General features: G+C 38.9%; 1 protein-coding gene across 1 annotated transcript in view; it reads right to left on the bottom strand.

Annotated features, from left to right (window-relative positions):
- Positions 1-1,869: 1,869 nt before the first annotated feature.
- The window catches only part of camk2d2 (calcium/calmodulin-dependent protein kinase (CaM kinase) II delta 2), a gene marked incomplete in the record, with an annotated part of 100,312 nt that continues 87,718 nt past the window's right edge, over positions 1,870-14,463 (bottom strand). Inside the window, 9 exon segments of the mRNA XM_036136916.1 lie at positions 1,870-4,990; positions 6,266-6,494; positions 8,772-8,866; positions 8,965-9,040; positions 9,466-9,486; positions 9,950-10,048; positions 10,414-10,462; positions 12,118-12,162; positions 13,302-13,361. Coding sequence (XP_035992809.1) covers positions 4,987-4,990; positions 6,266-6,494; positions 8,772-8,866; positions 8,965-9,040; positions 9,466-9,486; positions 9,950-10,048; positions 10,414-10,462; positions 12,118-12,162; positions 13,302-13,361 — 678 coding nt within the window.

The raw sequence follows: 14,463 nt of genomic DNA on the forward strand, positions 1-14,463 counted from the left end.
ATGACAAAAGTATGTTAAAAATGCTATAATATTTTTTCTTCCAATGTAAACATCAAAATTCATATGAAATAATTATTTTATATTGGGGGTTTGAAACCTTTTAAAAATCAGTAGGTGACTAGAATTCTTTAGCAAAAAATCAAACCAAAAACTATAATCTACATGAAATAGCTTAAGTCAATCTATTCAAAGTTTAAGGTGATCAGTATGATTAGAAAAGCACATAAATTCAGTCCATTTATTTTACATTTTCAATGCATGATTTCATGATTTATTCCTTGCAAAAACTAAAATTCCTAATGACAAAGATCAACTTTCTTTAATCTGGAAAGGTTTAATACAGATATATATAAATGTATTAATTTTTACTTTAAAGGGGTCAGTGTCTCAAAATTACTTCAGCCTGAAAAAAAGACCTGAAATAATTTTTAGGGGAGGATTTTTAACCCTTTATTTGCTATTATGAGTTGTAATATTTTTATGAAAGAAAAATTTTTCCTGAATATGAATAATGAACACTTAACATCTCTTCTTTTTCTCCAACACACATACTGTTAGTCAAAGGTAAGTCTCAGTAGCAAAGAGACCATACGTGTGAAATATTGCTGCATAGTTTAAAAGGGGGGGGGGGGTAGTAGCGCCATCTGCTGGAAAAACATAAAAAATGACGGGAGTCCAAAATTAAATCTTAACATAAACTCATGCGTTAGTGTCACAATTAAGATAATCTAACAAGTTTGAGCAATAGATCTTTAATAGAGTCAGGATGGCTTGAAAATGAAAGACCAAACCAACCCTAACAAAGTACGAATAGATGTTTTAGTAATAAAATGGGCTGTTAAAGCACAGAACCATTGCTCAAATTAAACAGATTTAAACCAAATCAGAGTCATAAAACACAACTAAAATAAAGATGAATTCATTTCAAAGCTTTTACACAAATCTCGTTGTTTGGGGGGGGGGGGACCAAGAAATGAAATGAAAACAGTTCTTATGATATCTTTAGCATTCATTGTGTATTATATGATAAGATATACAGTTCCAAAGGGATTTTTCATCCTAAATGAAAATTGTGCTGGGACACGCCTGCTGTGACAAGGAACAAAATAGGAGAGTTTTGTTTAAGATAAACATGAAGGACAGATTTTCATTCTAGTAGACGAACAAGGATGGACAGAAAAATGGAAAAAGTTTTCGTTTTCATGGATCCCCCTCCTGTATGGAGCCTCTACGAGATCTTTAAAGAAAAGGAAGGGTGACTATCACCGTAAGTCCTGGGACCTGGCTTACTAGAGGTTATGTGCCTCAGAAAACACATCCTCTTCTAAGAGCAACTGCTTCCAACAACTCTGGCTCAGGTAGAAAATTATTGTTTTCCAAGGTGATTGAAAAACAAAGAGGCTCAGAGAATACAGGCCTGCAGATCAACCGTAGATCTTAACCATGCGTTCAACCCTCAAACAGCAGCTGGACTAAGAGAAGCCGGCAAACTGTGATCAACTAGAATACGAGCCATCAGTGGAGATTCAGCCCAAAGTTGAAGTTCAGCATGTCAGGCAGAATTTTAGGAGTTAATTAAAAAGCATGGTGCACTCATTTTAAATACTGACTCTTGATTTACATTTGATGTATTTGCTGAAAGTATAAATGTATTCATAAAACACTTTACTAAAACAATGTATTTATAAAACACTGGCTTCATGTTATGGAAGTGTGTCATAAAATATTAGTCGCAAAGCATGTTTGTTACCCTCCTATAACCTTTGACTGTGGTTATATATGTTTTGATTCACTTCAAATGTTATAGTTTTCTAAAACTAAGCTACAGTTCCAAACACATTTCTAAATGAATGAAATTAAAGAGCAATCTTTTTTTACAGAGGGTCCAACTGGCAGTTTGGAAGAAATTTATTATCATGACAATATTTCAAACTAAAGTCTGTTTTCTTATGATAATGATTACATTATGGTTCCAATCAGGAGCTTACATACACTCATCTGAAATCAAGGTCAACTTTATAAACATTCGGATCTTCCAAATCAAAGAATTTGACTAGTTCTTTTTTGAGAGGGGGGCGGGGGTGATTCTGTAAAATACAACTATAACTGATTTTAAAAACAAGAATGGGGCGTGCTAATTCCCTGATCCACAAAGAGTCAAAAGGTTTTAGGTACAGGCTCAAATATATACACTTCTATGAATATGTGGGTAATGGCCTCTACCACATAGTTTTCGTAATTATCATCAAGCTTTTATCATAATTCTGGTGGTGCCAATTTTTTCAGTACAATTGGTAAAATTAAACAGGTGGCCTTTATGGTGTGAACCTGCATTTTAAGCCTAGTCCACTAAAGCTCAGTAGAGTTGCGGTCAGGGCTTTGGGAAAGATCAACATCTAATTGAAACACCAATTTGTTGATGTGAGGAGAACATAAATTTGGACACGGTTCTCAATTTTTGCATCCACTTTGTTAAATCCAGAAATACCACTGACAGCACGATGCTGCCACCGCCATGCTTGACAGGGAAGAGTTCTTTGGTTTGAAAACAGACTTCACCATCCTCCAAGCATGCTAGCCAAATAGCTCAACGTGTCTCTTGTCTGACCATAACACTTTTCTCCAGCTGCAAATTTGGTTGGGTTTATTTTGAAGCAAGCAAATCTTTCTTGGCTGTCACAAGTCCATGGTGATATTAAATCCACTTTGTTGTGAACAGCGGCATTGGTGTTCCAGGGTCTTTCAGTTTATGATGGGCTTGAACCTCAGTGATTCCTGGGATGTTCCTGAACCCACTAAACAATTTCCTTTTGTCTGTGGGGACAGCTTGGGATTAAATGGTTGAAAATAGCGAGATGCCACTAATATAAATTACCTGGAAGAGCAAATATCCAGCCAGAATCATTCTGAAGGCTCGTTAATGGCTGGAAAACGTGTGGGCAAGACACCTTGCTCAGGGACAATTGACCAAATATTGATGGGAGTGTAGGTATGTGAGCCTGTATCTACAATTTTGACACTTTGTGGATGGCAAAAATCCATAAGATTCTTGTAAACAAAATTCTTGTTTTGAATAATCATTTAAGCTGTTGGTTGAGACCATGACACCTTTTTTAAAAAGAAGAGTTCAAGTATTTTAATTTGGAAGATCAGAATGGTTTGAAAGCAACATTAAAAGCCCCAAAGCAATGACATCCATGCCAGTGAGGAGTGTAAATCAACTTTCGGCCGGCACGGTTGCTTGGTTACCGTATCTTAAGATAAAGAATATCAAGTTAAACTCAGTTATAACAGATATGCACAGCTGTTCTCAACATCTGGATATTTATAATTCAATGGCGTACATAGAGTATATAGATCTAAAATCAAAGAACGCACATAGTTTCCGTACTAAGATGATACACAACAGCAGCTCTGCAGCAGATAAGCCAATCAACCAGCCACACAGACGTGAGTTAAAAAACCCATTCTTCGTCACACATTTTAGCCGATATATTTATTTCTTAAACATGTTAAGCCATCCTCTGCCATGCTGGCAACAGGTACACGCCATGTAAGGAGTAGTGCATTGCACTGACATCATACTTTTTGTCAAATGAAACATTTATCTTTTTCGCCTTCTGAAAAAAGAGACGGTAAAACCAGCTGGACATAGCAAACAGTGGGGACAACATTGTTCTGCCACGGGGACGGCTAGCAGAGCACGGATCAACACGGAAGACATCCCAGCTTCTAAGGTCGTCCAACTGTCATTTCACTCAACGTTTTCCCCTCCAGTGGAATCAGGTTGTCACTTGACGTGACCGAAGTCGGACTCTAGGCCCTTTTTCTTCATCGTCTGAATCCTCTCTCTGTAGCTGGCAAAAGCAACACACCGGTGTGACAAGAGTGGAATGACAACAGAAAGCCGACACACACACACACACACAGGCACACGACACAAGTACAAACAGGGCGAAAAACGATCTCGCGTTCCTTCCCGTCTTTATACAAAATGTAAGAGGTGCTTCGGCAGCCAACATTTTATTTCCCTCCTGTTCAACATGAGGTTTAGATATCCAATCTTTTTTCTTTTTTTTTTTAAATTAATATTATTTTACAACATTTCCGTGATACCGGAGGACATCTGAAACAGCTTGGGACGGGACTAATGCACAACAATAACAAATGCAAACAAGTCAGTGGCTGACAAATTAAACAGCAGATATTATAGTTTCATATGATCTTACTCATGGTAACACCCCCCTCCCCCACCATGCACTACACAATAAATCTTGGATTTTCATATGTTACATATATGCTACATTCTCTTATTTCACTGATATAAAGGCAAACATATCTCAATGCAAAGTGTAAGTTACTCTGCTTTTCTTTACATTTAAATTAGTACTATAGGTTGGAATCGGACCATTTAAACAGTTGGACAGCTCATCGCAAACAAAAATGTAGCTCATAAACTTGATTTTACACAAATCCTTAAGTCCTCTGATGGCAAGAATAGCAGATTCGGTGTTTGTTCTCTTTTTGTCAACAATCACAATGTATATACAACACCAGAACTAAAGCAAGCTCAATTTTTTTTTTTTTTTTTAACATTCTGATCTCCCAAATGGTTTTCCAGTTGCACACACAGAAATACACAGGAAAATACAGAACTATTTCTCAGGAGAGGTTACAGAAGAGGACTTTTCAAACATCTGTTTTATATTTAAAATGCATACCAAAAAACTTTAAAAAACAAACAAAAAAGGGAAGAAAAAAAAATTCTCAATATGTTTATTTCATAATGTTCAAAGACGGTGTGCTGCCACCCGGTGGTGGGTTTGGATATTGTCTGTTCAGAAAATACCTTAACAGTAAAATGTTATAATGCTTGTATCCTGTGCGACGTCATGTCCTTGTGGAAGGGTCAAAGGTCTGAAGAGCTGTCAGGAGGATTGGCTAGTTGACTGCTCCACTAGATTGTTTTCACTCGCTGATATTCCATTAACTGTGTAAAAAAAAAAACACACACACACAAGAGAGGAAAACACAGGAGTTATAGACATTTTTTACTGTTCCACGATGCCTATACAGAAATTATGCTGCATACTGCTATTAGCTTCTGATGCATAAGTGACAGTACAGTCTTTTGCTGGGAAAGCTCGGAATCTGGACGGTGAAGTTGCACTTAATGGGGACATATGCTTTTCAGTTTTTCCATTTCACATTTAAAATAAATTTCTTTCCTACGCAGCCTCTGGACAGACTACATTCAACTTTTCTGCACCCCCAAAGTCCACAAAAAAATATTTTAGGGTTAAAATTTGCATTTTGCATATGTCCCCTTTAAAATTGCAAAATAAATTAATTGGGGGGATGAAACATGTTCAGTTTTTATAATATGCAGATTATACAAAAAAAAAACTGTTTAAAATCATCAACTAAAAATAAAAACTAATATATCAAGGATTTTATCCAAATTTACCACTCAATCCCGCTTCCATTCTTACTCCAGTCTCAAAATTATTTAACCTCAATAGAAATCTTCACACATTTGTAAATCACATTTGTAAATCAGGTGTGGTTTCAGACACACAGGATGTTTTTTTCTTAACATACCCTACACTTAGAGCTCCAAACAGGCAAGACAGCAGATTTGTTCCAACCCTGTGGAGATGATGGTGCACTCCTGGAGAACACTCCCCTCATCATCCTTAACAACACGCTGTTTGCTGTGGATCACTAGAGGTTTTAGGAGCCACCATTTCTGAGGCCCCAAGATAATCTCCACACACAAAAATAGCCCCAGCAGAGATCGTACTTCCTGCAGCAAGTCAGGAAGTACATCCTTCCACAGGAGCTGCTGATCATCTGCTATACTTCCATTACTCAGTCTGTGTTGTGCATATCCATCACTGTGCGGTTTAGCTCATCCACAAAACAGGACAGGTCCAAACCGCAACAAACAATTAGGGCTGCAAAGATCATCGAGGCTTGCCTATCTTTAGCAGTCAATGGCTGACAGACAGGTTACACCCTGGACAGGTAGGACTTTAGAGAGCCCAACTAACCTAACAGTCACGTTTTTGGACTGTGGGAGGAAGCCGGAGTACTTGGAGAGAACCCACACATGCAAAGGGAGAACATGCATAAAGATCCCTGGTCAATCAAACCTGATTCTGATAGCAGCTCCATTTATTGGATGACTAGTATTCATTGAAAGGGCAGTTGAGTCTGTGAGTCCCTTTAGCTAAAGCGAGAGTCTTGTTTATCGATTTCTTACTGAGAGGGGATGCTGGGTGAGCCTGAGCGATGGAAGTGAATGTTCTGCCACTTTCCATCGCGGCGTTGCCACACACGGGTCTCCTCGGACTGCATGGTGCGGGGCATTCCACCGCCGTCCATGTACTGGGTCAGCCGAATGTAAGCGATGCACGCGGCGTTTTCCCCGATAAGGTGCACATGTGGGTTCAAGAGGATGGTGTGCACCGGCTTATTCCCTTTAGAAAGTGCTGTGAATGAAAGATTACAGAGATAACACAATGAGTGACTAATGTGGAAATCACTTCCCCAATTTTTTTTTTCTCTCACCAAAAGATAATCTAATGCGATTACCTAAAACAGCTTTGAATTTGATCAAAAGCAAAACACGGATTCCTTTTTGTTGTACAAACTGATAGTGTATGAGAAACCCAAGTCTCCATATGTTGATGCTGGAGAGCGGACAAACAGGAGCACGCCAAGTGATTGAGGTTTCTGGGACATATCTGGTTTATCTGAACTATTTTTACCCGGGCTGAGAACATTCTGCCATTTATGGCAGTCATTTTTCATGGGTGAGTTTTTGCTCCAAGGTTAGTTTATGCCCTTGTAGAGTGACAGCAAACACAAACAGCAAACTGATCAGGCTAAATATTGATACTGAACACACAACTGAAGTCATACATACACCTACCCAGTTTACACTTCGTCAGCGGCGTCCTCACTTTCACCATTTGTAGTATAAAACCCTCACCATTCTTCTTATAAAGAAAGATGGGAACTTAAAAGGTATGTTATAGGTGTTGTTTCCTTGTCTATTTTTTTGGTCATCTTTTTTGCTTTTGCAAAAACTACCAGTACCTTTTTCCCATTGTTCCAGTTTGTTCAGTAAAACGCTGCAGTCGAGGAACCTATTTACAGATGACCTGAATTACTTTCTCTAAAAGCACGAAGCAGGACACTGGCAGTGGATTTTTAGCACAGTTCAGGCTTCAAAGAAACTCTCATAAATTAGGTACTCACTTCAATTAATTAAAATGCATCCAAAAACAACTGTGCTCATGCATGCAGGCAGTGGCCTGGACCATATAGGGGGAAAAAAAGGATATTGATAAAATAGAAATCATATTGATCGATATTGAGAATTATCAAAAAACCTAAACATTTATTTTAAGTGCAGCCCTGGCCGTTTCATGCAATTGCTTGATGACCTATTTTTGGATCCAGAGCACACAAACGCTGAATTCAAACTGAACCCTTTATCAATTATTATCTGGATATTAAATTTGTTTTGATTTCTCCAGAAAGATGCAAGGATAGGCTAGAATATATGTGCACTGAAAGGGTGCGACATGCATGAGGACGTGGATAGGTTGCCATTTACAGATAAAGATTAAAAACTTAGAATGTCCTGTAAACCTTCAATATTTTTGTCACACATCTCAGAAAGTGAAAATATAGATTCATTACACAGTGTGAAATATATATATAAAAAAAATCTTGTAATTTTGATAATTGTGGCTAACAGATAATGAAATCCCCAATTCTGGGGTGTCAGAAAATTTAAATATTGTGATAAGGGAAATTACTGGAAACTCATGGTTTCCCACCCTAATCAGGCCTACGTAACTAAAATTCCCCGCAAAGATTCCTGAGCCTCTAAACAGACTCTCAGTCTGGGCCAGCATTGAGCCTTGTTTGTCACAGTTCCAGTTAATTCAGACTACGTCTTTGCTCAAACAATAGCTATGAACAAGTTTAAGTGACTACCTATCATCTTGTTGCCTGACTGCTTTTGCAGAACAAAAACCCACCAATAGATCTGGAGAGCATTAAAATAAAACTGATTAGATATTTGTACCAACCGTGTATTTTTATTTTATCTTATTTTTGGACCAAAGGGAAGGGCATTTATCTTGAAACACATGCAGGTCTCCAGTCATCTTTTGGTATTCCTCATTACATTGTCTTCCTGTTATGTTTACAAGTGTGATAAAAACTCTGTGCTTTGAGTATGCATTTGTTTTTTAGTTTCCCAGCAGTTACTAACAAAAAAGCTCTCCATGCTGGGATCTGTTACAAGGAACTTGTGCAATAGTTTACATCTCGCAAATGTAAGCTACCACGAAAATTTATCTTTTTGGCGATAAACACAGGGCCCATTGGGATACTTTCAACAGTCTTGATGGGAGCAATAGATACTGGCTTCGATTATTTTTTTCTCCATTCTCTAAGATGGGTGCAGAAACCTGGTGTTCTGTACTGCTTTAGATGTCCCTGGTAGGAAAGAAAAGTATTCCAACTTTGACAAACTTCATTTAAATGGACAAATCCTTTAATACAAACCATTGTTTGTATTAAATGGGGGGGGGGGGGGGGACATCATGGTGTGTTACCACGTTATGTGTGGTCTGTGTTGCCTTCTGAGCTGGTGTCTCACCCAAAATCTTGTTATGTTAACACATATTGACAGCAAAGATTCTTGATTCTAATGTTTCCATTTTCATAGCTGACTGCCTTGAACACACCGTTCTCAAAGTAGAAGCGATGGAAGTCATGTCCTTCCACCAGATTACCCAGGGCCTCGGGCTCAAAGGAAGTCAAACCAGGATCACAAATCTTCCTGTTGGGTCAAAAAAAAAGAGTGAGTCCACCATCAGAAAATAGAACAGCTAATTAAACATCTTAAATATCACCGTGCGTATGCAAATGGAAACTTACGCGTAGGCCTCAAAGTCTCCATTGTTTATAGACTCAATCAGCTGTTCAGTAACTTTAATAATTTCTTGTTTGCGAGCTACAACAACAACAACAACAAAAAAAAAACATAGATGATTACTTACTAAAGATGAAATACACAAAGTGATTTACGGCATATAAAATATTCGAGCAGATAAAGACAGTCTGACGTCAAATAAGCATAAAATGTGTTCTAGTCTAGACGTTTGCAAGATTTTTAAAAATGTATTAGAAATGGAAGGCGCTCAAAGACCAAAAGATATGGATCAACATTTGTCTCATAACATTAGTTTAAATTTTATGTCCGAAGAGATACAAGAAGAAAGCCTCCCATGACTAATAGTGACATCAGGCAGGGAAAACAAATGCAGGATGACGGGATCTCTTTCACCCAACAAAGCTCAAAATAGACATACGAACCAATGCTCAGATGCAATGTAACTACTACAAAACTAGCTTTAACTAAGTAATATTAACAGTTACCTTTATTGTTATTGGTGCAGGCTGGGGGATATTAAAAAAAGTACTTAAATTGTGCAACAAAAGAGACATGTTACAACAAAAAGTGCATGTAGATTAGTCCTTAAGCTTAATTTCCTACACACATGAACAACAAGACTAAGTGTATGAGTGTGTATTTAAGAGAGCAAGGCACACGGGACAAAAGGCAAACGGAGGGAAAAGAAGATCTACAAGGCACAGATGTGAGGGGTTTTTAAATCACACAAAAAAATAATTAACTGGACTCAAGGAGCAAATGTTTAGGAGTCACAAACAGGGTTTTATTTAAGGTGATGCGGAATGAGCAGTACTTATATATTTCCTTATATAAAACTTCAGACTATGAAACTTGAAATTATCTGGACGTCATGATAACAGGATCGGAGACACTTCAAACAGATGGGTCATACTCCTACAAAAAAGGTAAACAGAACAGTACATCTCCCCGTTTGCAGTGGGGACTTACTCTGAATTGAGGAGGTGGGGGTCTGTCCCGAGTCAGACATCTGTGAGGAGCGACTCTTTGAACTCAAGACACCGCTCACTAAGCTGCCCAGACGGAGGGCTGACAAGAATGCGTGAGTGAAGAGTGTGGGGTTGGGTGTCCAGTGCGTTTGTGCGTTTGAGCAGCGGGTGTAACGAAGACAAACATATTTGATCAGGAAAGGAATTTACAGAAGGGGATAAAATGACGAGAAAGAAGAAGAAAAAAAAGGTATGCGTGTGGGGGCACTAAATAATACTTAAAACATAATTATGTTAAAAAGAGATTTAAAAAAAAAGAAGAAAACTACATTCTGTAAACAGCCGATTGCATCAATTAGCTTTCCACTAACTGTGCGGCAATATAATCAGAGACCCCTTCTGAGGATCAGTCTGACATGATGAGTGCTGAGTGTTAAGAACTGGTGTGTGGTGAGTTTTCCCTACCTTTCACGTCATCATCCTCAATGGTGGTGTTGGCACTTTCAATGGACTCCTGACGAAGAACGACATTAGTTTTAATGGACACAAAAAAAGTGCCTTTGGTAAAGTAGAAAAAAGGTGAGAAGATGGGAAAAAAACTAAGTAGCTGTTGTTTGTTTTACCCTAATATTTGCTCAACCAAATATTAGAAGAAGAAGAAACCTTTATTTGTCATTACAATTGTACATTCCAATGAAATCTGTCTTCAATCCCTGTCCCATCCCTTAGGGAGCAGTGGGCACCTATCACAGCACTCGGGGAGCAATCTGGGGCTAAGGCTCTTGCTCAGGGACCCACAGTGGCAGTCTGAGGGGATTGATCCGGGTACTTGCAACCTTCCTAGAGTGCAAGCGTGCCACTCTAACCACAATCCACCCCCCCCCCCCCCAAATATTGGAACAAAATCTGTAGTTGTTCGCTTAGAAAAAGAAATGGAAGGACCCTCGTCGTTCTTCACAGACCGCCATTATAAACTATGCAAGGACCTGATCAAACTTCACCAAGTTTTTATTAATCGATTACATTGCCATAAACTTTTTGTCTTCTAAAACTTTTGCTCTTTGGAGCCAATACCTGTCTCGGCGCTGTGGTAAAATAAACAGTAAATATCAAGAGTAATTTTTTATTTTGTAAAAATCGTAATAACGGAAAAGTTATGAGACGGGAAGTCTTGCGAAACCTCTAACGATCAAACGTGAGTTCAGAGTAAATAAACATGGAAGACCAGGAAGAATAAAGGTGATGTTTGTGGACTAATTTTAATGGAGAAAAACCGTAAAAAGAAAGGCTGTTGATTGAAGGAGTAGAGACAGCTCAAACGGGGGCTCTACGTTTGCTGCACTATGATATGGAGGTGAGCTGGTTTTTATGTTTTTTTTAACTCGCTTTCTGTTTGGCTACCTGTCATCTTCAACATGCTGCCTGCTCTTTGTCCTCAGGGGACACCACACACGCTAGGATATCAGGGCAAGACAATCCAACAAGTCGAATATCCCAGATTTGAGGTTGGAGCGGTCCCAACGTCCTACCGAGCGGACCCGGTCACACAAATATCTCAGGATTATCTTAAGAACCAAGGCAATAGTCCGGGCCTGTCGAAAGGGGAAGATTGGGGCAAGAATCGGGCTAACTATCCTGCATATGTGAACCAGCCTTTAGAGGCACTGAATACAATTAAAGCGTTTCACCTTTTTCTCTTGCAAGTGAATGAGATTTGTTGAACATTTTTACTGTGCATTCAGACACTATTTGTGTTACATTATATGAATAAAACTCAACATTTGTGCAGTTTTTGACGTCTTAAGATTCACCACAACCGTCATTTGGAAGCTAAACTTTGCCTCTAATGGTGGCTGACGGATCCTCTTGTTCCCAAGTGTGTCACCCCATAAAACATTTATAAACTCCCCGCTGCCGGTGGGAGGGGTGTAATGAGCCAAATGAGGCTCAGGAGCTACAGCTTGCAGAACTTTTTGTTGGACGCTATCCACTTTATCCCAGTATTTGGGTTGAAAAATGAACCCGGTATGCTGGTATACAGATGTCCCAACTCTGGTGTGTTGAATCAGCTGAGGTCTGGTTGGTCCCTTTGTGCCCCAGAGCCCGGTTTAGCAAAATGACACCGCAGTATTTTATCATTTGGGAGACCTGGATGTTTTGTTACTGTACCTTATTTCCATCCACAGGGTTGTGGATTACAGTTGTCTGTGGCTCCTAAAGAGAACAGGAGAATAAAGAGCATGAGCAAACAAGTAAAAGAAGTGGCACAGACGTTCATGGAAGTGTTTTACGTGTATACTTTTTGATCTGTGAAATTTCAAACTATGGCCATTGTTAAGCATTATCTGTCTGCGTTACAACATCATTGTCTTTATTGTGTCTGGCAGTGTCCGGTGTGAGTAATCAGATGTCTGGTCTTTTGTAGAATCGATCCTGATGACCCCCCCTCAGTCCCTCTAATCACTCCCCCAGATTATGCTAGATTATAACATCAGCCACCTTTGCTGTATCTGCGTCTTGTGAGTGTGTGCGCGTGCTTTGTGATGAAGACGGAACGGAGGATAGAGAGAGAAAAATACTGATCTCACGTGCCTCGTGAACATGCGTAATCAAACTGTCAGCCAGTGAGGGAAGAGAAAACCGTTCACGTCATGCAAAGCGCTGGTCACATGGCCAGTTTATAAGCAGACACTATGCAAAAGCCACTAAGCAGACGGCCAAGGAGCAAATGCCAACATCCTCCTCACAGCCATGCACAAGCAAACTACGTCAGGAGCAGGTCCTCAGTGATGCAGATGTGGATTCTAGTTTCATATGCACAGCTGGTAGGAGTCGAGAGACATGGAAGTTAACTGGTATGAGGGGGTGAAGAGTAGACAGGGTGAAGAGGGGCAGGCTGGAGGCTTAAGGTAAAGGTTGCCCTGGTCATAAATTTAGGGCCACAAAAATCATAGGAATATATGCATAAAAGGATTTTTGCTTCAGCTAAAAAAAAAAAAAAACCCTTCTCAGGTCCAGACCGATGAAAGCTCTATACACAACATGCACGCTCTGCCAATCGAGATAAGTGAGGGAAACACCAATATGAACATGTCAGTATCTTTCATGGCTTGTTGTGTCAGAGACTCTAGAGCTGCGACATGCATGACCGCCGCTTCATCTCATAATATTCTCCTCGAATTTGCCAATATTTTCCCAGAACCTGTTAAGAATTTAAATCTTGTCAAATAATATGGACATCAACTAGTAGAGATGGTGAACCTGTACCTCCTCCAATCTGGAATATGAGCTTTAGATCGATTAGAGAGAAAAAGAAGGATGTGGATGTTGATGAGACTGATGAGTGTATATACCAGTGCAGAGGCAGGGCCAGTGTCTTTAGGACTGGTCACTGTGTTGGCTTTGTTGTTGACCTGCAGGGGGCAGTGTAGAGGGGACATGACACATCTATGCACTTTTTGAACTAGCACACCGTCTTTTCCAGCCATTCCAAAATTATCAACCCAACTAATACTTTACCTCAGTGCTAAGCTGATAAAAACCAAGGCCATGATAATGAAGGAATTCTTTATAAGACATAATGCTGCTGTTTGTTTTGATGTCCTAATTAAAAAAAGAATCTCCACTAGGTCTGAATTCGGAGTGGAAATATCAGAGCGTTCTTACCAAGACAATATTCAAAATGCTTGACACGCCCATTAAGATAGAGATAGCTGAAGTCCCTCAATTTCATTTTTACAGTAATAAGTTCACATCTGGTGGTTTGTATACTACTAAATCAGTGGCACTCACATTACTGAACTACTGATAATATTTTAAATTCACTACTTAGTCATGTCTCATCATATTAGACGTTCAGGTTAACGGCTTGACATGAACAACCTACCAAAGACGTATAATTCTCATGTTGTATAATTCTCAGGTAACCATTGGAATGAAAAATAACTTGCTTTAATTAAGCCTATAGCTAGATTGTTTTATTTAAAATATATGTTTTTTGTATAAATATAATATATCCCACTTCTTTTTGTGTTTTGGTTTTGTTACTGTGCGACTTTAAATTCAGAAACTGATTTTTTTCCACTTTAGGCTGCCCAATCCAACAAAAACACTAACATGTGTTAAATGTGTATTATATTCATTCATCTCCTGATGATATTCCTAAAAAGATTAGCAAAATGTTGGATTTTAGAGATTATACATTCACGGCGCATTCACTCCTCAATGGTATTATTCCACAGAAGTGACTGCTTGATGGCTACAAGCCACTGAAGAGAATAATGGCTGTCACATACTGAACAATCATTATGATCTGATTCTCTTTAAGCCAGTTTGCTGTATTCTTTAAAGGAAAGGTGATGATTTAGCCCAGAATTTCCTTATAATCATGTGGGTGTCAAAGAGCTTCTATTTTCTGATCTATTCATCATAATACAGTAGCTTCCATTCTCTAGAATCTTCTCACCGACATGCGGTAATAATAAAAGCTCCTCTTTCAGTTCTAAAAATTCCTTG

The sequence above is a fragment of the Fundulus heteroclitus genome, chromosome 5 (assembly GCF_011125445.2).
Source record: "Fundulus heteroclitus isolate FHET01 chromosome 5, MU-UCD_Fhet_4.1, whole genome shotgun sequence".
In the NCBI taxonomy this organism is placed as follows: domain Eukaryota; kingdom Metazoa; phylum Chordata; class Actinopteri; order Cyprinodontiformes; family Fundulidae; genus Fundulus; species Fundulus heteroclitus.